Source organism: Anarrhichthys ocellatus, unplaced genomic scaffold, assembly GCF_004355925.1.
Source record: "Anarrhichthys ocellatus isolate YVR2014 unplaced genomic scaffold, GSC_Weel_1.0 scaffold15, whole genome shotgun sequence".
NCBI lineage: Eukaryota > Metazoa > Chordata > Actinopteri > Perciformes > Anarhichadidae > Anarrhichthys > Anarrhichthys ocellatus.
Window position 1 is genome coordinate 62,069 of NW_022280045.1, and position 26,566 is coordinate 88,634.

A 26,566-nucleotide genomic window follows, 5' to 3' on the forward strand; every position below is an offset into this window, starting at 1 on the left:
CCCCCGCTGGCCCCCCCGCGGCCCCCCCCCCCCCACCCCCCCCCACCCAGCCCCCCCCCCCCCCCCCCCCCCCCCCCGACAGTGTGAGAGGCAGAGTGCTGTACTTCCTCTGTCCGACAGCTTTGCCCATGATCCATATTAAAGTCCTGCCTTCCTTTTGCCAACACACTGCCCTCTGGGTTTCCCTGCCCAACAGTGTTTCCATCCAAAACGATTAGGAACCTCTTGGTGCTACGAGTAGATGGTGATGACCTCCCGACCACCTCCACGAATCAACAGGACACGGTCCAGACCGTCCATCAGGACCTCCAGGAACTCCATATCTGTGAGGCACATTCTGGTTAAGGACATAAAGCATCACATGCTGCTATTTTCAGATGTATTCACTTATTACAGTGCTCCTGTCAGTGATGGAATTTACTTAAGAACTGTAGTCGGGCACAAATTTGATGTGCTTGTACTCTACTTGAGTATTTCCATTTGATCGGCATTGTTGTCTAAATTGTTGCAACACCTGAAACTATTGACCTAAATGACATTGTTATTCATTTGGTGAAATACACTTATTCAATTAAGAGTATGGAGAGAGTTAAATGAGAAGGTCGATGGCACTCTAATGTATGGTAGGCCTAAGTGTGAAGCTACAGCCAGTGGCTAGTTAGCTTAGCTTAGCTTAGCATGGCTGTGTCCAAAGTGAGAAAGATATGCCTAATGGCTAAATTTGAATGGATAAGATGACTGATATTGGAAAAGGACACACGAGAGGTCTTGCTCCTCCATTAGCTTCACATAGCAATAAAGACTGGAAACAATGGGAAAAGCTAGCCTGGCTTTGTTTAAAGGTAACACTTTTTGGGGGGTTTTGGTTTGATGCACATAGCGTTCAAAGTCTTCTTTATGCTTTATACGGATTAAACAAAAAAGATTTATCATGTATTGTGTATATATATATGATGAATAATTTGTACTGGATTTCAGGACACAGGAAGAATAGCTGGTGCAATTAGCATCAGTTTATGGGGATCCTTTTTAATAAATGAATAAATATCGTTAGTGACGTCTCATGGTCACACAGCCAGGATAGCTGCTTCTTCCTATTTTCAGTCTTTGTGTTAAGCTAACCTAACCGCCTGCTGGCTCTAGCTTGATATTTTGTGTACTGTTGGGAGGAAAGCAATTCATAGTATTTCCTACAATCTTTTCACTAACTACGACTAATAAGTCAAACTTTCTCTGACTAAATGACTGAATGACTTGTGGCTGATTAGCTGAAAAAGGATACAGTTTTCGTCCCCTTTCTTGTTCTTCGGCGGGCCCGGCATGTTGAGCAAGACCAGCTGCGAGTCGCGGGACTTCTTGAGCACCACCTCGTTCAGCTTCACAGCTGTATGCATCCTCCGCACGTTGGACTGGTTGCTACGTTGGACCACAGACATTAATTAGAGCATCGGTTATCCTGCCATTCGTCGCAAGGTCAGGGGGCTGATCTTGCATGCAAATGCACATGCAGCTTTCATATTTGTCATCATGTAGCAACATGCAAACAGAATTGGTGATCTACTTTCACACAAGCATGCCAGGACAGACATTATTTTCACACAATACGTAGGCACAGAGAGCAAATGCACGTGCAAACAAAAAGCAAAAGATAAAGTGACTTACAGATTCTCCCACTCACTGGAGGAATGGAGACAAAAAAACATATTCAACATTAACACAATAACAAGGGGTGCTCCTGAATTCATTTGTAGATTATCTAGATGCAGGTAGATCTTGAATAAATAGCGCTCCTCTGCCATCAAACGGTATTTGCAAATTACATTATAAACTACAAGCCAAGAGCAAAGTTATTGAATGCACTTAAGAGGATAACCCTTGAATAATACAATGGGATATGTCCATTTTGCTCAGGCAGTGTGCTTTTAAGATGCTTTGCAGCGCTGCTAGATCTACTTACGGTCTCATGTTGAAGATGTCTTTCACTCCCATGCCTTCTCTGTGTCTGTTCCTCTCATTGACCAGTTTGTCTTTGGTCCAGGTCATGTGGACGCGATCCGGCGTGGCACCTGCATCTCTGTCGCTTGTTGCGGAATGAGACGCCGTGTTCCGGTCGTGGATCAACTGTGCCTGAACAAAGGATGAGTCCGATGATTAAAAAGTCAGTTTGGTGTTTTTTTTAGCCACGTTATATTCTCGTTCTTCTCTAACTTCTAGTAAGAAAAGTTGAATCTCGATTTAAACCCTTTTTGGTAAAGGCTTAACTCAAAAAGATCCAACTGATTCTCCGTTCAGTAGCACCCTGTATTTTATATTAGCATTTGTGTACATTTTACCCACAAAGCATATTGTCATTGCAAATATGTCATTATGCAGGAGGATATGAAGACATTAAACATTCTAAAAGTTCTAGTTCTGCCTATCTGTGACAATTGTGAACTCTTGTTATATGCAAAATCATATTTTCTATCAAAATCCCTCTCTTTTCTCTTCCTATTAAAACACTAAGTACTAAATACTTTTGAGGGCTCATATAACTGAAGCGTGACGCTTGTTTGATAGTGACGACACTGTGGGTACACACATGCCTAAAAATGACAAGACCTGTGATGTTTTCACCACGGTGAGCCCTCACCTTCCCTAGATGCTTGTGCATCTCTTTTTGACGACATTTTTAAAAGTTCAAAAGAGTCATTTAAAAAGTATCATGTGAAATCTTAGTTAGGAAGCGCTTCACAAACAGTGAAATGCAGCATATCTTTCACTCTAAGGTGCATTTGTAACAACAATGAAAGCAACATCAAGTGAGCCTCATCCAGGCACCTGGGTAGTTTTTTGATCCAGCTGCCTCATGCAGAAATATACCAGCATGACAATAAAGTAATGTATATTCTATAATGCCGACCTTCTAGCATCAAAGGTCACATTACTCCTCACCTTAGCCAAGAAAGAAAAGTCAACCAAATGAGTATTATGTTGTTAGGATGGGGATGCTGAAGGACCCACAACTCTTTTACTATAAACTATAAACATGATCAATAACATTTTGACCCATTTCTGTGTGTTAGAAACTGAGGGATGTAATGGTTAGTAGTAACTGGATTGACTGCGAGTCAGGTGCACATTTAAAGGAACTCAGTGAGGAATTTGTCTCTCTCTAGTGGCAGCATCTGGTCCCTTTCCACTCAGCGTCTACAGAATATTTAACCCAGAGTTCAGTTTCTAATTACCTCACTGTCTTAAGCATCGCAGGAGTTATGAATGAATTATGATGCGAGGAAAGGATGGCATGAAAAATGGATCGACCGTTGGCAACGTGGTTGTCTACTATGGGCCGCTTGGCCCGTGGCTACCTCATCCTCCGGTATGCACAGGGCGTTGAGGGAAGGGGCACCTGACGGCTTCTTCGTCTTTATGGAGCCTCACGATACATCTGTGATGCTCTGAATCTGAGACCGTTGTCCAATCACAAAGCCGAGTGAGGGGGGGGGGGGGGGGTTCAAAGGTGAACAGCAGCAGAACACAGGAGGAGTTATGCTACGCTTTTGTCTTTGGGTTGAGGACAACTGTAACAGTTTGGTATTTTGTAGTAGTTCATAGTTTGTTATATAATTTCTACATTGTGTTTTAAAGTTTTAGCAATACACCGGAATATTTCAAAATGGAATATGCAAGTTTGCGTAGTAGCTCTATTTATAGTGTAGTTTTGCATCAAAGTTTACTATGTTTTTAGTGTGGCTTACAGTGTTGTAGATAGTGCTTAATATGTTTCTCTTGGTGCCACTTTCAATTGACCCTTCGTCAAGTCCCGCCCCTCAAACACAGACTGGCCAATCATAGTGTAGCATCGGCCAGCTCTGACCAGGGTCCAACAGCTATGCGGCTCTGCTCCATAGACTCCCAGATTGTCGTTATCTTCAGGCGGGTTTTGTGGATTTAGAGCTGGTCATTTTTAAACGTTGTGTAATAAAGATATTCGTTAACCGGAGAGGTTGGAAGGAGATACACGTTTGTAAAACACTACGTTGCTAAATAAAACAGCTAGCCAGCTAGCATTAGCACATCATTGACTAGTGTTAGCACTTCTATGCTATGCTAGCTACTGAAGGTATTCCGAATGTATACACATGCTGCTTTTGCTTTGTGATGATTGTAACAGCGAATAACAGTGTTTTACCTTTCACTGTCTTCTGTCTCATTCTCCAGGTGATGTGGTGGTTCACTTTTACAATGTGATCTGTAGCTTTAGCTTCTACTTTTATCTTTTTAACCCGTTTTTTACTGCTGAATCAGTTTGACATCCTGATCTATCCTTCAAACATATATTGTTTGGCTTGCTTCTCTCTGAAATCACTTTTTCGTTTTTCAAAAATTGCGATTCTATTTATTCAGGGAATGCAGAGAGTTAGTGACAGTGTGGGCTCCATGGTAGCCCTGACGAGTAGCAGCAGGGGGCGGGGCTTAGCAAAGTCTCAGTTAAATTAAACTTAATTACAATGCAAATTTGTCACTCCTACATCTTGATGGTTGTTGGTTGGGACACATCCTTATAATGTTTGTGTAAAGACACAGACATCAACGTTAAACCTGACGTTTTTACCAGACTTCTTACAGTGTCAAACGAGAGTGTCACGTACCTCTCTCTCCCTCTCAGTGCGGGACAGCTGCATCTGTTTCAGCATTTGAGACCTCTGCTCCATCACCAGCGTCTTCTCATAGGTGAAGGCTGAGATGTCGCTTTCATGCTGGAGGGACACATAGAACAGATGTGTAGTTACTCTGGTGTGGCTAATGTTCTAATTAAGGGCACTTTAGAGAAACAGGTAGCCTTTCTGTATCTCAGCCTAGGGCAGGTAAAACTACCACCACCTGGCTCAGCCATCATTAGATACCAAAATAAATTGACTGAATATCAAATCGTCCCACCATTTCCACCACCTCCACCACAGCATCCAGACGTAGATGGTAGAGAAACATCTGGAGGTCTTTCTTCATCTGGATGGAGTTGTCTTCCATATGGGCCACCGTGAATATTCGCATTTTACACTTCCTCCACACCTGTAGAGGTAAAAGATGAATCAGCTGCTGGTTACACACAGTTAGTTTGCCAATCCAAGAGCACTCAATCCTAACTGTGACCTTACTTTAGGAGGGACATGTGAGCAGACAACTCTCAGCAATTACGTCATCTCAAAGCAGTTAAGTGAAGCAATACAACATCAATTATTTGTATTATTATTAGGGAAGACAGGGCAGCCTTTACACACAAATTAGCTTTCAGAGTATGACAGTTAAAAAAGTTGGTGAAATAAATCACTACTAACATGTTAAACCCTCTGTACTGTAGAGAAAAGGTTAGGTCAAAGATGAAGAAGGTTATAGATGAATGGTAATTTAATCTTCATTTCGATTGACTTGAAAAGGAGGCTTGGCCTAAAGAAAACAATTGAGTCTGTATTGTTTCATGAAAGAAGAATTAATAATCATTTTTATTATGCACACAGTAAAATATGTTTAAAAAGCTTTAATGTAGGGTGTAGCTTTTACATGATTACTTTACTTTTTAAAGTATAATCTAAAAGGAAATGACAACACACACACACACACACCTTGTGTTGACTAAGTAAAAATGGCAGCAGCATGAGCAGTCCACCATCATGTACGATCCACCAAACATCGATGGTTCCCTCCTTCAGACGATCGTGGTTTCCAGGGAAATGGTCGATGTTCTTGGCAACCAGCAGAGCCTGTTGGGCCGCCGTCGTCTCTCTCACTGTTTCTGCGGGGAGAGAGAGAGAGAGAGAGAGAGAGAGAGAGAGAGTGAGCATTTAAAATGTTTCTCATGTCAGGGTTCTGTGTCTCCCTCTAATGTCCTCCTGTGTTTTCCCCTCAAGTCCTTCCATGCTTGATTTTATTTTGGTGCACACTTCCAAGTTAAGGCGTTCCTGTGTATTTTACCGATGAAGTTCCTCCTAGCGGAGGAGTCCCGGGCCTGTCCCCAGCCTGTCGGCCAGGCCATCAGGACGGCGTTGTGTTTCATTCCTCCCAGCCCTGCTGACTGGATTAGCAGGGAGAAGCCGTCTCGCAGGTTGGAGGACACCACCACGTGGGAGAAACCCTTCATCTTCTCTGCAGCCATGGCTGTTTTCAAGTTCTGAAGGGGACCAAGAGGAGGGAAGAAAAGGAGAAGGGAAAGGATGGTAAAATGGTTTGAGGTGACGAATTGGGCCCAAAATTTGGGGATTTAGATGTAAGTTGATAGTAAGCAGAATTATCAGGCTTCAGACTGATACTAGTCTTTGACATGACTGACTCTATGAAGGATGACTAACTTGAGTTTGCATTAAACTTTTTCTGACATTTTTACTTACAGAGACACATAAACACACTTAAGCAGGACCAACAATGACTTGATTGTAATTGTGGTGTGGTAGCTTACAAAAAAAACCAAAACAACATCCATCAGTCCTCACTCAGGGCTGAATTCTACTGGCTGGAACCTTTACAACTTGATAATATGTTCATAAACGTGTTTTCAGCTTGTTTTGCTGCCCCCATGTGGCCAAAGAGAATCTTTTAATGCAGTATTTTGACATTATTTAGAGCGTATGTGAAAGAAAAGAAAACAAATGACACACCAACACAATAGCTCACTGGATTTAAAAAATATGTAATTTCAAAGAAAAAAAGCACCTCTTTATTTGAACATGTTTATAGTTTTCTTAAAGTATATGAGCTTGTTTTGCAGATAATATCACTTTTAAATGATTGTAGCTGCATACAACATGATACAACACACACTCAGTGGCAACTTTATAAAGGTCCAACTGTCACCATATGATATGAACTGTTCAATACAACTTTTTCCAATATTTTCCCACATGTACATGTGGGGAAATATTGCCTAATAAAGTGGCCAGTGAGTGTATAGGTTTAACATGTGAATGAGCACAAGGTTTTTACGTTAGCTTTAAATGGGTGCTGTGCCCGTGGCTTCTACCGTATGCTTTGAAAATACACAGGAGGCCCGAGACCACCTGGCCACCACGCAGAGGACTGAACAGGCAGAGCAGACTGACAAACCTTGTCTCCCGTCTTGGCATCGTTCCCTCGGGCCATGAAGGTTCCCTCCAGGACCGAGCTGACGATGGTCAGTCCCTTTCCCGCTTTGAGCTGCGTCGTGAAGGACAGGAGGCGAGGGTGTTTCACCACCAGGTCAGAGTCTAACTTACACAACACCAACACCTGAGGCCTGAAGAAAGAGAAATAAATGTCAGTAGTAGAATACAGGGGGGAAAAAATAAGCATTAAGAATAAAATATTACAAATCTATTGTTATACTAAAGAGAAATTGTGCCAGTTTTACTCATCACGGGGTGTTTACATGTCTTGGGGAGTGTGAAGTTTGGCTCGAGGCTAGATGAGTCACTACTAGCGTAACCCACCTGAATCCTAGACTGAACTGAGAGCGGGTGAGCTGCATTGTGGGTAATGTAGGTGCATGGTTTTGACAGGGGAGAAGAATACGTGAAATACATTTCTGATCCTTTTCTTTTAACTCTCCATCATGAGTCAGACAAAGTTGCGGAGCGACACTAAATTGGTACCGCAATTTAGTATTTCTTTACTGTTTATTTACTGTATTGCCCCTAAGTACATGTTTGTTTAGATTATATTTTGCACAGATTTTCATTTTAGACTCAGAGGGAAATTTACTTCAGAAGCAATCCAGGCATGACAAGAAATAAAGATCCTGCAAATAGCACACCAGGTTGTGTGCGTCCCTTCACCTGGCTTTATTAGGATTAAAGCAATTCACAACGCACACACACGCTCACCTCCAGTTTTTGGTGTGTAGCGGCACTTCCTCCAGCCGGATGAGAGCGTAGCGTGCTGCATTTAGGGACAGACCTCTGATCCCATCTCCCCATTCCTTCACTGCCCTGCAACCACAAAATTCCAAATGGGAAGTGAGTGTTTCACCTCGTCCCCAAATGCTTCAAAAATTAAATTAGACGTTCATATGTTTCCTGGGTCTCAGTGGCGTGAAAGATGTAAAGCTTGATAGATCTCCTGACCTGAAACCGACAGACTCACCCTCTGTACTCAATATACTTGTAGAGACAACCGGCTATCACCATGGCGACCAGGGCGTAGTACCAGGAGGAGATGAACATGAGAGAGAGACACAGGCTCATCCCTAAGAAGGACAGGGTCCTACCGGACACACACACACACACACACACACACACACACACACACACTACATATTTATACAAGTGTAAAAACCAAAATCTGTGGTTTTAATCAAAGCTTTGGAAAGCTTACATCTCACATGTTCTTGCCTTTAGTAGGAAAATGTTCTTACCAGTGATAGAACTTGAAGCGAGGTCTCCAGTTAGGGGCGCGGAGTAAAGTCTGAACAGCACAGGCCAAGTTAACAAACAGATAGCACATGAGGAAAAACCTGAGCGGGTAGCAAAAAACAGACAAGAAAGATTTTTAAAGAGAGAAAGGACTGTTATAAAATCGGCAAGAAAAAGTAACACGGACTGACAGTAGGTTGGATCGAGACTGTTTCTTGTTTTCTACAGGGTTAAGCCACCTACATGGAGAGGATGGGGGCCACGGCATCCAGAGAGCCAATGAGGATCCCTATCTCACAGATCCCCACTGTCAGCAACAGAGCCCAGGTGGGCTCGCCGTTAGCCTTCCCATGACCGAACACCTGAGAGAGAGAGACACGAACAGAGAGAGACGCAAACACATCTCATCATCATGGTCAAAAACTTTAGAATTTCATGTATTATAAGAAGCATTACATGTTTGGTTGCTTTCTTCGGTTTGAATTGTACTGCAATGTAGCATATTTAGAATGTTTATTTATAATATGTGACAACTGATTCATTATTTGAGTCACTTATCAAGGAAAAATGCCAGAGAGAAATGAAAGGCATCACCTTGAGGGAATTGTGATGGGCATATTTCTTTTTAAAAAATTTTGACATTTTATATAGACTAAATAATTATTCTAGATTATTCCACAAAGGACCTCTTGCTTATCTTAAATGTCTGTGAGGTTTATTCGTAGGAGTGTTCCAATTCAGATCCACCAATCCTGATGAATGTCATGAAGAGGTGGCCAGCAGGCGTGAGACAACGTTATAATATGTAAGGTGGTCATGTGACAGTCACAGACAGATTGGTCGAGAGACTATTATGGCCTACAGTACAAGAGATGGTGAAAGTAGGCAGACCTGCATAAAGATACATAGGCAGCTGTTGGGGTTAGGTTTCCTAACTAAATAAAAAAATGAAAAATAACATGGCAAGGAGGATAATCTGGTGAATGATATGCTAATTTATACATATAATAGTTATATATTATATAATAATTGATTAAAAATAATATATAATATTTTGGTATCATACTATAACTCCAAATCCCTTCAGATTATTGTTTAGTGATTTCAGTGTTTTTTTTCCTTGTGGAGAATGACTATCTGTAGCCGACACGACTGGTACGACAGATCTGGACCAAAGCGAAAATTCCACGAACGTGAAAATTGGTGAACGCCACAATTCCTCTTCCACGTGATGTGTGTTTGCGCAAAATAATTGGTTGTAGTGTTTCTCTTCAATTCTACAGTTGTATAATATAGGATTTAAATGAATATAATATTTTTTTACCATTTATAATATGATCAATAATTAATTTTATTAAAGCATTATGGTCTTTTAAAATAAATACTAATATATTATTTATATGCAGCATGCTGCATGAGGCCCTGCAGTATATTGCCCTTCTTGGGGGATCTGCTAATTAGAATCAACTGGCATGTGCATTCACTTTACAAAAACTGGTGCGAACACGTCTTGAATCTGACATAGACTTTTCTACGGACCTTTCTCAAGAGAAAATTACAGAAGAAATTCAGGAAGATATTGGTGAATGAGGCACATTGTCTTGAGTTATCAATCTGCAGCTTAGTTGGAAGTTGGTCTAAATTTAGGAGGATTAGCCCTCCAGTGCACAAAATAAAGGTGAGTAAAGCAATGCCGTTACTGTGTAAGTACGCCAGTCATGGGGCATGAGAGGAAGCTGAAAAGACCCATTCAGTCATTTTGTGTTTGGGTGACGCACACAGGATTGTAACATATAAAACATTTTTTTAAAACACAGGTCTTTCTCACACTGACCTGCAAGAACGGGATGATGCCATCCCGAGCGATGGCCTGCAACAGCCGGGGGGCGCCGGTGAGGCTCTGAAGCCCCGCCCCGCAGCAGGAGAAAAACGAGCCAATCACAATCACCCAAGGCGATGGCCAGGCCAGAATGCCAATCACCGGGTTCGTTTTGACTGAGAAACCAAACCTGCAACCACCATAAGGAGGCACACCATGAGAGGCAGTTCAGAAAGGAGATGGCCCACTGAGAGTCATGGCCATGACCACGCCCACTTAGGAAACAGGAAGTGTGCATCATCTTTATTATAGAGCATCTTTGATACAACACAAAGTGCACTGTTGCTGTGTGAGCTACGTCAAAACAAATTTCCATTTCACGCAAATTAACTATTTAAAAAAAAAAAGCTTTCCATCTTCTATTACCCCTAAAATACCAATGTTGCTACCATTTGTTTCTCTACAGAGTTAAAAAAAATACCCTTACTTGTCTCTCAGCACCACTCCTTCAATACAGGCTCCAAACAAGACCACGCAGGAGATGTCTGAGCGAGACGTTAAGATAGAAATACTTGCACGTCATACTTACTTTGCGGTAAACAAGCCTAATCTAATAAAATCGGCAAAATCAGAGTTTCTGCTCTCTGTCATCACCCGATACACCTCCTACACATATGATGGTTTGTACTGTAGTGTGTATATGTCTTAAGGATACAGATGAAAGAGGTGGTGAGAATTGCCATTATGGTTCCTACTGGGATGGACCTCTGGGCATCTCTGAGATCACCAGACCTATTGGAACCGGCCATTATACCTGAAATCAAACACACACACAACGTAAGAGTTAGAGTCAGTTTTGGAGGTATTGTGATCCTTTACTTATGTCTACTTCCATCTCTTTTCAAAGTGTTTCAATATATAACATCATAATCATCCTAATTTCTCATCAATATGTTAGACTCCTAACCCATTCATTTTTGTTTGGTATTTGATCTACCTGTGACGGATGGGAAGTATATTCCCACCAGCAGAGTGAAGTAGGTTGCGATGTCATTGAAGACGTAGGGCAAGTTTCTGCCCGAGTCCTTGGCTTGTACTGAAGGCTGGCTTTTCTTCTCTATGTGCGTATCAGCTGGACCATAGTCGCCCCACAGGTTGTCTAGCAGAAAGACACGGAGGAGAAACAGCCAGATGAACATGAGGATTCATTCTCATTGGACAGTGAATGTCTTGTGGACAAAGCTGATCATTTAGCCTGGTGGCACGAGAGAGAAACAATACTGGATTTTAGCTCCATGAAGGGGAAACGTTCAGGATCCATCCCCTCCTCCTTCTCACCTTTGATAACTCCGCTCAGGAGCCCAGGTATGGCCCGTAACTCTGTCAAGTTATTGAGGGCGAAGTAATCATCGCAAGTTGCGTTGTCACAGAAGAGGTGCCATAGATCCGTGATCACGGTGACATTTTTCACAAGCTCCGTCTTGGCGCACGTGTCAAACTTATCGTTCTTCAGAGATCGGTTCCCCAACAGACAGACACTGTGAAGGATGGAAGAAAAAAAATGTGTACAATGAATGCAAGAGGGATTTGCAATTGTTTTTTTTTTTACAGTGGTTGTTAAAATGTTCTCACTCCCAACTTGTCAAATCAGTAGCTTGGTGAGAGGCCATACACTTAAACTTAGCCCACTAGCATCAGTTTTGTTTCAACTTTTGAGAATAGACTTTGTTGCCTACAAGAAACAACTTTGTTAGGTTTAGGAAAAGATTGTGGTTCAAGTTAATTGCGCTGAATTTGATATTCAGTGGAAGCAGAGGGCTCGCCTCCCTGTGGCTCCCAACATAGCGGCGACAGCTGAGCAGACGGCTTGCAGCTAACAGTGCAAACAGCGGTAACAGCGCTGACAAAGCTAACTGTGTTTACCTGAGGCTGAACCAGAGGGTGTGTGCTACGCTACCGCAACGACAGCGAGGGTTCGGGACTTTGTTATCAGCTGTAACCTTCACATGAAAGCAGTGCAGAGCAGCGTCGTTGAGCTAGAAAATTGGGGCAAGCTCATGTACACTAACATTCGTTACATATATGCAAACGCAAGTTAAGTATGTTACGTGACATTATGTAACTAAACTTGCTTACGTATCTTAAAATAAGGCTTTTGGTTTCACATGGGACCCATCCACCTAACTCGACATCCTGCCAAATGCGGACTTTGACGCTCTTTACACTCCGTCACCCGACTGCCTCCTTTACTCCGAGCACAACTGGGGCCACGTAGAGTGCGAATGTGGGCCTTCTGATCAAGCTGCCGTATTTGGCAACTCGGGAGCAGGGGCCACAATGTTTGTATCAGATATCACAGATGTGTAACACAACAGGAGTCAAGGAATACCGTGGCTTCAATACAGCCAGCCCAATTCACTGCACACACACAACACCTGCATGTTGTTAGTGTTACACATATTATAAACCAATCACAGTCACAATCAATGAATGCAATGAAGCGCATCCCATTTGTCATTTTGCATAAATATCCAACACTTAAAAGGAGTTCAATTTAGCATATCGTCACTAAGAACATTTCTGTCCTGAAAAACATGCCAGCGTTAAATAAGAAATTATTATTCAGCTCTGAGGAACTCACTTAATTCCTGGTAGTTCGATGAGCGTCTTGATGACTCCCGCGTAAGTGGCCATGATCGAGAGAGCCACACAGGCCAGAAACACCAGAGACAGTTTGTTCACATACCTGCAGAAAGAACGGGAATACATGCGAGTCTGCGTGCTGGTGTGTGTTAGAGTGTGTGTGTGTGTGTGTGTGGGTATGTGGATACTTACTTCACCCCTACAAACACTACCAGAGCCATTAGGAGCAGGCAGCATGTGCCATAGACTCTCATATTGTTTGACACTTCATTAAACATCGGTGCTGTCGGAACGACGTAGGTCTGGCAGTGGGGAGGAGACATCAGAAAGAGAGTGAGTGTGTCATTAACATGCAGCAGAAGTGACTGCCAACGTGGCCGATCTCTTATCCGCCAGAGTGGTAACCTACCAGCAGAATCTCTATGGTGCCCAGTATGTACATGGATCCAGCGAAGGTGGTTCCCAGGTAGAAACAGAGACCCACCGCTCCTCCAAACTCAGGCCCCAGAGATCTGGAGATCATGTAGTACGAGCCGCCGGCTTTGGAGAAATGAAATCCTAGTTAGTTCGATTGCTGGTACAGGTATTCTATGGTATTTTGAACTTCATTTTGTAAAAAAAAAAATGCTGTTTTACATTTTTCACTGGGGATGATGGGAGAAGCTCTGATTTGATCAAAATGTTATTATGTTTATCTAATTATTGAGCAATTAAGTGTCAAAGTGGAGAGAAGTGAGTGAGTGTTTTGGGGCTGTATGTTGCCTATGAGGAAGAGTGCTGAACAAAGTTTAAAAAAAAAAGGCACTAGCATTTATCATCAATCAAAAGGTAATGCAGTAAAAAACATTACATTATTTATTGAGTTTAAAGGCTCCCCGTTGACAGTTGGATTTTCAGTCAAACACTTATTTATCATGATGTGTCAAGCAGATTCTAGAGGATTTTAGGCATGAAATGCAACAAATTAGGGGCATTTTTTTTGGGGGGGGGGGGGGGGGGTATATTGTTTTTATGATTGCCTCTATGAATTTTTCCTGTGAAGTTTTTAGGAAATGACAGTGTTCTCACCACAGAACACCCTTTGCTGTTGAACAAAGGGTGACATGTATTTACTGTGACTCTTTGTTGTGTCAGGCACAATCACCGTAATATATCCACAGAATGTTACATACGGTTTTGCCAGTGGTAAATGAAAACACTATATCACGTGAAAAAAAAAAGTCAATAATACTAATGAACGCAACGTTTCATAATGTACCTGGGACAACTCCGTTGGTTGCTATGGCGCTCATTGATATGGCTGTGAGCAAGGTCTGGGTTGAAACAAAAAGGACACATGTTAGGTTATGGATGGAAGAAAAGATGTTAGCCAGCTGCATTTAATTTATTGGTGTCAAAAGGTTTCACAGGATAAACTGTCATTAAATACTGCCAGGACCACTGCTGGTCATTCAAGCATGACAATAAGTTCATGTAATACAGAGCAACACATACGTAAATACAGTTACAATCATACGTCCACAGCATCAATGCTACAATCAGTCAATCCCATGCAGGTCCACATAGTCCTGCTTTTATAGTCCAGATCCCAAATAGGAAAGAAACGAGGAGAACTGTTGAACTGTGTTGGCCTGTCGTTTAGAGGGAAATGCCCCAAAATCAATGCGTGTTTTTACGGTGGCTTTATAAGTGATTGTATACCGAGCCAACTCTGACCACATCATGTTCCAGTCACAGTCACTTCTATAGTCGAATTTGGTTTTTAGTTTGGAGGTATTTTGTTTGTCGTTTGAATTTCTCTCTCTAAATTGAATGCGTGGGATCACTTTTAAAAAGTTGTCACACTACTTGTGAAATGTTAATTTCATGGTTTGTTGTGTTAAAATCTGTGACGTGATTAAGAAGTTCATTCATAAATAACATGACGTTTTACGAAATCTACAAGAGTTCAAATTCATCACATGTGAATAAGTGGTTGAAATACTAAGAATGTGTTTTCCTTGCATCGTTTACATTGTTGTTTATGGTGTAATTTAAGATACGTAGTGTTAAACTGTGATCTACACAGTGGTCTTGATCTTGAGTCTGAGATCGATTGCTTTGGTCTCCACCCACATACCTCAGGGGAAACCGCGGTCTTTTCCTCATTGCAGCAAAGTTCTTGCTGAGGAAAAACCATCACATCTCTCTCGTATTTATCCCCCTTTTTCAGGGGGCGTAACACTAAGGATAGATGTGACAAAGGTCTGGCAGGTATCTGACAGTTATTGATACCCAACACGATGAACACATTTCAGGCATTACACGTACAAGTGTTGTGGTTTAATGCTGCGTTCCACACAACTGACCTCCTCGAAAAAGAGCAAAGACTTAAAGTCAGTGTTCCTGTAAACTTGAGCCAAATCTATCGACTTCAATTAACGGTTGTCTGACATCCCACAACTAAGGAAGCACACATTTTAAATGGTTAACCATCAACTAAAGGGCAACGTAAAGTATATTTGCCTGTATTTGATGAAAATAACACATACTATCATATAGTTAAACTTGTTCTGCATGTAAAATTGATGTTAAAATATGACGCCAACATTATTGGGTGTCTGGTCATAGAAAACAATCTCTGAAATGTATCTTCTCTGCACAAAAGTTATTTGGGAAAACGTTAAAAATTCCACCAAAAAAGAGAAATGTGGAGGCCGCACTGCTGGGAGTTCAATTGTACACTTGCCAAAGAAACATCAGTTTGTAACGATCAAGGCTTGGAGGTCGAAAGTTTGAAATATCAACGGGATAACTTCAGACCTGCGAGTTGTGTGAAACGCAGCACAACAGCCAGCCGCACTAATGACACGCGACCTCTAGAAACAGCACCGCGACCATCGCATCCTCAGACTTTGTCATCTCTTTGGTCTGAAGCATCAGAGCCTGACAGGGTTGACGTATACCGCAGGGAGGGGCGTTGAGTGCCGGCTGTTCACATCACATGAGCGCTGAGCATTTTAAGTTCAAAGTTTTCAAACAGTCAGCTCTCTGTTTGGCCGCAGAGCCGCTGACGTATGAGCCCTGGTTGTAAATGACACACAAATGTTCTGCTCGTTTTGCGAAAGGCCCCTCTGAGCCCGGGAATGAATCGACATCAAAGACCCAGAGGAGGGTGTGCTGATTGGCCTGCAGTTTTGTCTGCCATGCTCTAAGTCTCAGACTGAACCTCAGACATGTCATTGTTCCGTTTCGGCATTTATAGAATTACGGCCGAGAGGGGGCCTCGCTTGTTTGTCTTTCCTTCATTCACAGTGTCGTTGGTGCCAACACTCCCATTTTGATCCCCCCAAAAAACGCATCTCATTTCAAAAAGTGTAATCCCTTCACTCAGTTTGACACCCCGTTTCTTTCTGCTGATCGTGTCTGTATTCAGGAGAAAGTCAATACGTTGTTTTTTTTTTTTGTGAATCACTCACGCAGATGCAGCACATGGAGACGATGGCGAAGGTTCCCAGGATTCCTGCTGTGCCGACGATCCAGGTGAGACGCAGGAAGAGGATCACGCCCAGGATGTTCTGCATGCAGGGCAGGTAAACTCCGATGAAGGTTCCCATTTGGGGCACCTGGGGACAGATAAACAAAGTGCACACATGCACAGAGGTGAGGATCAACAGGGTGAACATGAAAGGGAGACTCCTACGATGACCAGTGACCTTTGGATTCCTTTATGCACGGAGAGTTATGTACATTTCATTCATATTACATTACTAAAGATGTGCTTCTGACATATTATGAGGTATTAAAGAAAATAAGCTTTGAAAGAAAATAGTTTTTTCTTTTCGTGAATTTATCATTTATAATTTTAAAACTGGTTAATAATACTTAATATTGGAACTTAAGCCATTTTTTATCTGCACATGCCTTGTTTTACCGGATTTAGAATTTCCTTTTACGGGCTATATGTAATGGAAGAGTCATATTGTGCACGATGAGTTGATGCATTTCATTTTTATTAACTGTTCTGTGAGAAATTATTTTCAAAATGTTAAGAATCCGGGACAGAACATGTTTTAAGATTCATAGAAAAGTTAGAGCTTTAATGCTAGACAACCTGCTAACCTGGCATCTATTCTACGAATATGAGAATATACTGCACATTTTAAAAGTGTAGCTAATTTTACCCCCGGTGCAATAAGAGCATGAAGACATGATTTGACTGTCAGGATTTATAATAATAATAATATATAGAATGTAGAATAATAATACGCTATTATTAGAACATGCAAAATCTCAAACATCCACACTGAGTATCTTTAAACTTGATTCTTTGACGGTGTGGGGAAAAATATACATATGCACGTTTTTTTTATTTTACATCCAAAAGCAAAATATATTAAAAATATTACAAATAAAGTATCGTCCAGGATCCATACAACAGCTTTAGTTACAAACTAACATTGTTGTGCTTCCAGCCTCACTATCATTTCCCATATGTCCCATGATATTTACAGTATGCATCACGCTGCACAAACACTTACTATATACCTTCTTGTCTCCCCAACAACCAAGTGTACGTACCATCTTCCCAGTTACAAACACTTTGTCCTGCGCTTTCTCCACTGCGCTCAGTTGTCTGCCTAAATACTGTGACGTGCCTGACGTTGATCTCCAGATATCCCACATCTTGTCTCTCGTGTTAGGTCGTCTTTCTCTTCCTTTCTGCTTTTTTCTCCCCCCTCACTCTCCCTCTGCACGTCTCAGACCTCCGCTTTTAAAAGGAAAAGCACAGCTCTTCAGCTGATTCGGGGGGCGGGTTTCACTGTAACATCATCAGTGTCTCTAACACAAAGCTACAGTTCAAGGTCCCACTGGGTGTCACCCGAAGACAGGAGGGCAATCAGGGACGCCAGTATTGTTGTGATAGGAGAATATCTTCAACAATTTTCATGTGCAGTTTTAGCCGTCAGTAATGAGAGCAATTAGGTTTTTTCCTTTTTTTCTGTGAATTTGGGGGATTTGTTGAGATGTTTATATACTATTAATCCACATTGAGTATTGCACAGGCTGATTCTAGACTCAATATATTTAAATGTAACTACCCCGAGCTATCTATAAAGTAAAAATACTGGGTCCAGTATTGTTTGTATTCCTAGCAGTGTGGAAGAAACGTTGAAAAAGCATTTAGGCTTTCATGTGAGGAAATATGATTATAAACAGAATTAGAAAATTCTACAGATTCTCTTTTTTCAGCGTCTGGCTAAAGTGATTGAATATAGATTTTGAAAAAGTCCGAATATTTGTCTCTTGCTATCTGCCAATGGTGGGCCGTCAGGGCCTTCAAGGCCTTCTCTGCTGGCCCTGACAGAATCACAAAGTTATAGCTATTTTATCATTTCATTATTTTTCATAAATACACTACATGTATTCTAAATATGTTTCCCATTAGCTTATTATCTCATTGCACAGCTACTGTCTTCCTCAGTTGCTCTGCTTCCAGCGCAAATTGTTTTAAGTAGAGCAGGGGTGTCAAACTCAAGGCCTGCAGGCCGAATCCGGCCCGCCACGTCATTTTATGTGGCCCGCGAATCCGCCAGCAAAAAAAATTAAAATGATGATAGAAAGTCATAATTATGAGATACTTAAACACAGCAGTCATAGAAGCAGCTCTTTGGCTGGTTACCCTACATTTGACATGGAAATGGATTTCCACAAGAAGAAAGACTTAAAGATCACGGCACGTCTTTCTAACAATGCAGCCCATTCTTTGGAGATGTTGACGAGCTGCTTTCTCTCCTCGTGATATCATCCCAAAGACCAATGCCTACAGTAAACTCTACCCAAGTTATATTTAAAGCTTGTTGGACTGCAAAACTCAAAAGATGGGTTTATTTATTTGTCTTTTTGGCAGAAACTCATTCTACTGTATATATCCAAAATCAGGAGGTCATACACTGAAGTTCATCATCATGCTTTTTTCTTTCTTAACAATTCTTGAAAGATGAATTAGATAACCAACAGCTAATTGTTATCTCTTTTGGTTACAGGTGGTAATTGTGCCCTCGAAGACAGTGCTATGTTGATGTCAACAAAGACAATGAAGATGAAACACTTCAGAACAAGGACACACGTGGAAACTGTAGTTTCTTTGGGGGGGGGTCGTGCATCATAACAACACAGTGGGCTGGTGGGAGTAACAGACTGCACTTAAAGGCCCTAAAAGAGACTGCCCTGCATTGGCACCCTTGCTGAGTCGGCAGTGTCCTTTAGACGATAAGAAAGCTGCCAGAATTAGTTTGCTACACGTTGACCGCTTTAAAAAAAAATCAAAACTGACGATCCCTACTAAACACCACGTGGGCTTTGGTCCGCACCATGACAGCGACCCTCCTGACCCCATCCTCGTTCTCGGCCTCCTCGTGCTCTCGAACACCCTGGGTCAGGTTGGTGTAGTTGGCCAGCTTGTTGAGAAGAGATGACACCATAGGGTTACTCTCCATTTCCTCCTGCAGGGAGACAGAGAGAACAAAAGCACGAATGAAGCAAAGCATGGGTATTTCGGCTTGAACAAGAACCGAGACGAGCCACCACGTCACTCCTGTTTTAGCCTCCTTCCACCGGCTCCCGGTTTGTTTAGAATTGAACTTAAGATCTTATTGATTACTTCAAAGACCCTTTGTGGCTTCACTGCTTGTTATATTTCTCACCTCTTTGTAACATTACAGCCTATACATATATAGTTTAAGGTACTCAGTCAGAGGTCTTATATTTGTTCCACAGTCCCAGTTTAAAACTAGGGGACAGAGCGTTTTGCAGTCAGGGCCCTGACCTTATTTTACAAACTTCTATCAGAATGCAAATTCTCATTCTATTTGAATTGTCTTTTATTTTCTTAATTTAGCTTCCATTTGCTTCTATCTTACATTTCAATCTCACATTACCGGAATTGGTTATATCGGTTTAAAAATGGTTGAATTAAATCTGCTGCCATGAAGCACTTTGCATCTTGCACTATATTAAATGAATATTTTTTATCAATTAACATTACTATTATTGCCCACATTTGAAGGTTTGGAACTTTCAATAACGTACCTGTTATTAGTTATCCATAAATCTTAAGCACCAATTTGCTTTTAAAACGTAACCTTTGATTTTTTTTGTGCATCAAACAGTTTAACATTCATAAACAGCGGACATTCTGAGAAAAATCATTTTTGTCTTACCTCAAACAAGGCCATGTTCTTGCCTTCATAATAATGTTCTCCGTCATCGTCTGTGTTGATGAATGGAGTAGACTCTCTCTGAAGGTCATCTCCTGGTGGGATACACAGAACAAATACACGCACTGTAAGATGCACACCACTGAGAGAGCAGCAAGGGACAGGGGCAGCTGGATTACCAGGTACTGTTCTTGTGTAGTGTCTGTATATGTGTAGTGTCTGTATACTGTAGTAGTAGCAGTGAAGTGGCAATTGCTAGGCAAGTACAGTTTACTATAACCTCTTTACTACAACTGGGACTAGATGAAAACACACTCAAATACAACATTTATGATACACTTGATAAAGATTTACTCAGGCAGGTTCTATCTTTTGGCCATGTATACTGCTTACATGTTGACTATTTTGTGGGAGTTTTATTTCAAAACACTATTTATTTATATAAAGCCATGTTACAAATAACACAAATTCCCCAAAACAATGAAATAGTAATATACACAATGAATATTGATCAATATTCGTATATTACTGAAGACTTCCATGCGTTAAGACTAATAAATTAAACAGATTTAATTAGAAACCTCTGGCTCAGGGATTACAGTGATACTTGTTGCTGTCTGTCGTCATCTGGTGGCCGACTCTGTAAGTACCGAGAGCAAGGTTCGCTTCATGCAGAATTGCAGTCTCAGGCAATATGGCGGTTTGTTTTTTCTCACAGCCGATCGTTGTGAATCATTGCCGTAGATATGTAAGTAACAAGATGTGATGTTTTTGGCGAAGATAACATAGTCCTTGGTGAAATACTTTGACAGGAACATAGTTTTTTTGTTTTGACGCAAGTTTTAACGCAAGCATTAAAAAGCTCAGAATTTCTAGTTTCGAACATATCAAGCATGTTATTGTTGACTGACACGAAAAACATTTTCGACTAGAGGCCTACTAAGAAACCACATCCACATTTCTAAGTTGAAACCCAATATTGCAAATTCCGGTGAAATCTGGTCTAAACGTGAACGTTTAATCAACATCTTCAAATAGCCGTTGACAAAAGTTTCAAAATCAAGACAAACTGAAAGTACCATGTAGCTTTAAGCACTAAAGGTCTATCACATACAAATGGACATGTTTGTGCATACTGACACACACACAAACACACATACAGTATATATGCTGTAGGAATGTGAAGATTTGCCTCTAACCTTGTATACTGTACTTCTGTCAGCAAAGCATACAATACTTTGCATAGACACACAAATAGTCTAGTTCACCAGCATAATGTTTCTTTCATGGCATATTTAGCAATATGCACAAGAACAGTAAAGTGCACATGCAGCTATTCTAGCATGTTCCTTTGAAACAATGTCACAGTATTGCTGAGCTGTCTGTTGTACTCTGGAATCAGATCAACACACATATATATATATACCTTTGTTGAACATTCACTTCCTGTTAACATTGACCTTCAAAACAAACTACTTAACCTAAACTCTCACGGTGACAAAATCAATCTAATTTAAAGCTATGTCCTCATTTCAGTCACATCCTAAACCTACATGAAATGTTTTACTGAAAGAAAGATATCTTCCTTTTATCAATGAATGCAGAAGTTAAATGAATGCACGATAGATTGTGAAGGTGTAAGTATCTCTTATTATGTATTTATTATATTCAACAGCAGGTTAGAGGTTTAGTTCATCAAGTACATCACAATATGTACAAATCAAAATACAGTTTCCTCTGGTATGAAGCACGGAAAACCAATTGACCCTTCGCTATCGCTATTCGCAATCTAACAGAGCTACCATGGAGCCCACACTGTCACCAACTGCAGTTCCTTAGAAAATATTATCTAATTTTTGGAGAGTAAAAAATCCATTTTATAGAGAAGCAGACAGAAGGGTCTACAATATGTGTTTGAAGGATATATCCAGGATGCAAAACTGATCAGCAGCAAAAACAGGTTAAAAAGATAACGGTAGAAGCTAAAGCCTACAGATCAGTATAAAAGTGAACCATCACATCACCGAGTGATCGAGACAGAAGACAATGAAATTAAGGAACAACACTGTTCCTGTCAAGCCCGGTAGGTCTTTATTTACTGGTACAATCATTACAAAGCAAAAGCAGCATGTTTGTACATTCAGTATACCTTCAGTAGTTAGCGTAGCATAGAAGAGCTAACGTACTCTGCTAATGTTAGCACCACAGGTTTTTATGTAGAAATGTAAATTTAATGCAATTTTTAGTAGTGGGGTGTCAAAACGTTTTTTTGCAATTAGTCAAAGACAAGTTGTAAATTAATATAAATTCATATACATCTGAATAACTGAATATTTGATCTCAGGGAAGTTCAACCATACATTTAAAAACAAGCTATCACTGTCCAATACAGTAATCTTTAGATAGGAAACTTTAGATTGAAGTTAATCTAAAACATGCACAAACTTTATTTAAAATACATAAATTAAGGTTTCTGCTAGACCTGCAAAATGCAAAAAAACGTGTTGTGTGCCGCCTAAGGAACAATACTTCAAGCAGAAAGTGGAACAACACCAAACACGGCACCAGTCACAGGATACAGTGCTTTGGAAAATGATTGTACCGAGATGTCATTGTTCCGACAGATAACATCTTGTGTAATCAGCACTGAGTGCTTAACGTTCCATGACTTCTGCCTCTACGATAAAACACCTGAAGAGTACAAGTACCCACTGTACTGCTGTAGTGCAGGGCTCCCATTAAAGGGACAGTTTGGTTTTTAGGAATTTGCTCACAGTGGGGGAAAAAAACGTATTAATATTTTAAAGGGGCACTCCACATATTTGTCACATCAAGTTCAGTTTACTCATCATCATCTACAGTTGTACGATTGGTCTGTGGCTCTGGGATTGTGGAGTCAGAAAGAAGGGAGCCTACCAGGCCTCTGTAGCCCACTCCTCATCTCTGCTTGAGGCTCGGCCTAACGATAGCGTGCTACTGAGTTGCATTCTAGGAAATGTAGGATCCAGTGCTGTTGGGACTAAACCCACAGGGACTAAAAGCCAGGATATCTCAGCCAATATTAGCCTAGCTTAGCATAGTGACTACATGTCTATGGCATCAGTTTGTGTGCCTGTGTGTGTGTGTGATTAAGAGAGATTCTGAAAATGTCACCGCTTCTGACTGAATGTCGAGAGAAAAACAAATGCATCCATGATCGATTTGTTTCTGTGTGACATACATTCAAGCTACGATACATTAAAGCTGTTGTACATTTTCCTACAAATTGAGCAATACTTTAAAGGGACAGGTTGTACAATACCTGCAACTGAGATTGTTGTATGACAATGTGGAAAAAGACTTTCATTTCACACTAAAAAATAAGATCTTTTGTCAGATATTTTAACAATTTATTTTCATAATGTCCTGGAAATGACTGATTTGTACTTTCATTTCCAGGTGTTGGCACGCTCAGTGAAACAATTTGCATGTTTGAATCACCCAATAACTCAGTGAACCACCAATGATTCATAGATAACCTCGGGCAGGGTAGGCCATAGCTGCCTGCTAAACAGGAATTGCCTTGCATGTGAATGTTGCTGTAAAAAATGCTACGCCTTCAAACAAAGGCATCATCGTAGTGTGGAATTCACCACCTGCGGATGCTTGGCAATTGAACACACTGCATTGTGTCAGAGTAGTTACCAAAGTAGATCACTCCGAAAGTGGATCAGCCTTGCTAAAATGAACAGCAGACACAAGGAAATCTGAACTGATCTCTGATGGTGACTAAACCCATCAACACGCACAGACAGAAATATTAGTTAAAGGCAAGAAGACAAGACACCACAGCATCAAAATCTGAATTCATAGTTTGATCTCTGTGCTTATTACCACCAAGAAACTGAAGAACACTTGCTCACTCGTTTGCAGATTTCTTCATCCTTGTCATAAACATTAAGTTGCCATAGCCAACTAGACAGATAAAGAAAGAGAGCTAATAACAAGTTACAGCTTTGTTGGTGAAATGTAAAGTTGAAATGATAAGTGGCATTACACACAACACTGAATGATCGATGTTAAAGCAAAGCAGGATTTTTGGAGACAAAACTGTAAAGAAGGTTTTGGTCGAAACTGAGTTAGCGTGCCTTCCCTGTGTCCAAAATCACAGCTAGTATATAAGAAGTTAGTGAGTGAACAAATGAAGAGACTGTCCAATAAATATCTTGCCAGGTTTAAACAAAGAGACACAAAATGGCCACAAAGAGACGGGGCATAAAACGACCGACCACATGCGGACCGACCACAAAGAGACGCCAAACAACCACAAGGAAATGCAAAACAATCACAAAGATGCACAAAAAAACTACAGAGTGAAACTTAAACAACTACAGAGACACAATACGACCACAAAAAATGCAAGAAGATGGTGCAATGCCATTCTTTTGGTCTTTTTTGCATGTCTTTCGGTCTGTGTCTTGCTTTATTTGGCCTTTTATACTGTATGTCTGTTTCCATCTTATCTCTTAATCTGTCCATGACTGTCTGGTGTAACAACAAGCAGCAAATCATTAATATTTCATATACTTCTATAATAATATATTGTTCTTTGAATCTGGCCCGTCATTCAAAAGTTTCGAAACCCAACTTTGGCCTGAGCTGAAGCTAAATTGACTTTTTAATCATTATTCAAAGAGGCAGTAGTGTCTTTATCCAAATGTGAAAAAAACGGTTAGCTAAACTACTTAGCAAATGCTTAGCAGCAGAGGTAGTAAACTACCTTAGCAGATTTCTGTAGCTGCCATCTCAGCTTTTGACTTGCAATATAATCATAATAATCATAATTTATACGATTTGGTGAAGTTAAACTAAATCACATTTAAATGTATGAATCGTGACTGAACCCATTATCTTGGTCTAAATATAAACAGTAATTGTAGGCAAATAGTCAGACAGCTAACAAAACAGATACATGGTCTGTAAATAATAAACGTTAAAGGCGCTATACTCGAGATTGGAAGTATTTCTATTTCCTCTCAACGGCTCTTTAACATGGAGACGGCTGAGCCGGTGGCTAACGCTGCTAGCGGCGCTAAAAGTGCTTATCGGAGAGCGACTTTATTCTCTGCTTGGGAGGGACATAAATCCACTGTATCTTTACATAGCAAATAGTTAGTGGCTGCAATGTTAATGATCTGAATCCCGTATATTGGAAGTTTATTTTCTTAGGCAAAGAAGTTAAAAATGAACAAGAGAGCTGAAATTTTGCTACATTTCCTCCAAGTGAGCAGTATCTTCATTTGTATGTCAAGTCATTTTTGGAGGTGAAATAATCAGCCTTAACAGGGATGAAGAAGAATTATTTTTCCAAAAACACGTTTCAACCTAAAAACTGTTGGAGTTACAGCTCCAACAGCTTTCCACAGACTTAAGTAGCAACAACATACCCCACCCCGTCACTACCCCACACCCTACCACGACACTAATCAACTCTGCCCTGCAAGTTCTAGCTAGTTGAACGACGTCACACTTAACAGCTGTGTGTGCGTTTGTTTGTGTCAGTGTGCTTCCGTTTGTACGAGTTCAATTACACACTGGCGCATACAATTCATCAAGCATGCACATTTCAACAGCCAGTGCATGCTGGGATAAGGTTCCAGGAATAAGAGGGTCTTAAAAGCGGGCCTCCCCAGCTGTATGAGCATGTCTTCAGGCCAAAGTAGAGGTTTTGTCTTACACCGTGTCCTTACCGGGGTGAGGTCCTTGTGAGTTGACCTCATCGTCTTCCTCCCCAAAGATTTCGCCCAAACTGACAGGTTTGCTGCCCCCAGCAAACCTGTCAGTTTGGGCGCTGCTGCCGCTGCCCTCTGCATCCTCCACTGGCACAACGGTGAAGTTGGTGGGCATGTTGGCTCCTCAGATGCCTGGAAGAAAGTTTTAAAGTGGGTGTCCGGGGATGGCACTTAGTGTTTTCCAATTTTCGCCCCCACAGGGACGAGACAAAAAAAACAACTTCCAAAGTAAGTCAAAACAAAGCCCCAGTGAGGCAGTTCAGTTTGACCTCAACATGGCACTCACTCCAAATCTTTGGTTCCATTCCTCTTTGTTATGGTGTGTCCTCTAAACTCAGGGTGAAAGTGCCACTGCCTCCTGCGCATGAGGCAGGCCAAAGTCCTGCAGCATGTGTATCTCTTCACTCTCTCCTTATTCCTTTCGCTCCCTTGTCCCCCCACACCCCCCACTACTGCTCCAAGACTATTGCCCCATGTGACCCTCTGTTTACCATATGAACAGAGTTGGAGTCCATACATGGAAACCACTGCAGCTCCTCCCAGTGCTCTGACCGTCCCACTTCTCTGACTCACACCTTTGTCATGCCAAAAGGCAGGGAAACAAACTCTTAAGTATCTGTAAACGTTTCCAGAGTACCTATCAAATCCACTTTGACTGAAAACAGCTAGCTCATGTTTAAGGAGGGGCAATCCAAGCACAAGCTCCTTTTCTTTCTCCGTTCCACTGGCTTTCCTTTTCTTTCCTCTCTTCGGTCTGGTAGTTTCTGTCTC

General features: G+C 41.2%; 1 protein-coding gene across 1 annotated transcript; it reads right to left on the reverse strand.

Annotated features, from left to right (window-relative positions):
* Positions 1-76: 76 nt before the first annotated feature.
* On the reverse strand, positions 77-26,566 carry LOC116387606 (solute carrier family 12 member 7-like). Its single transcript, XM_031854867.1, has 27 exons — positions 26,082-26,566; positions 25,754-25,927; positions 20,028-20,119; positions 19,179-19,310; positions 16,284-16,430; positions 14,084-14,138; positions 13,235-13,365; positions 13,018-13,127; positions 12,824-12,928; positions 11,521-11,720; positions 11,180-11,341; positions 10,898-10,996; positions 10,670-10,727; positions 10,198-10,372; positions 8,607-8,725; positions 8,366-8,464; positions 8,095-8,214; positions 7,836-7,940; positions 7,081-7,249; positions 5,956-6,151; positions 5,607-5,776; positions 4,924-5,055; positions 4,635-4,742; positions 1,958-2,127; positions 1,663-1,677; positions 1,283-1,416; positions 77-323 (listed from the first exon to the last, which is right to left on the reverse strand). Exons 2-27 carry the CDS (start codon positions 25,908-25,910, stop codon positions 232-234), a joined length of 3,252 nt encoding a protein of 1,083 aa, XP_031710727.1. The 5' UTR covers positions 25,911-25,927; positions 26,082-26,566; the 3' UTR covers positions 77-231.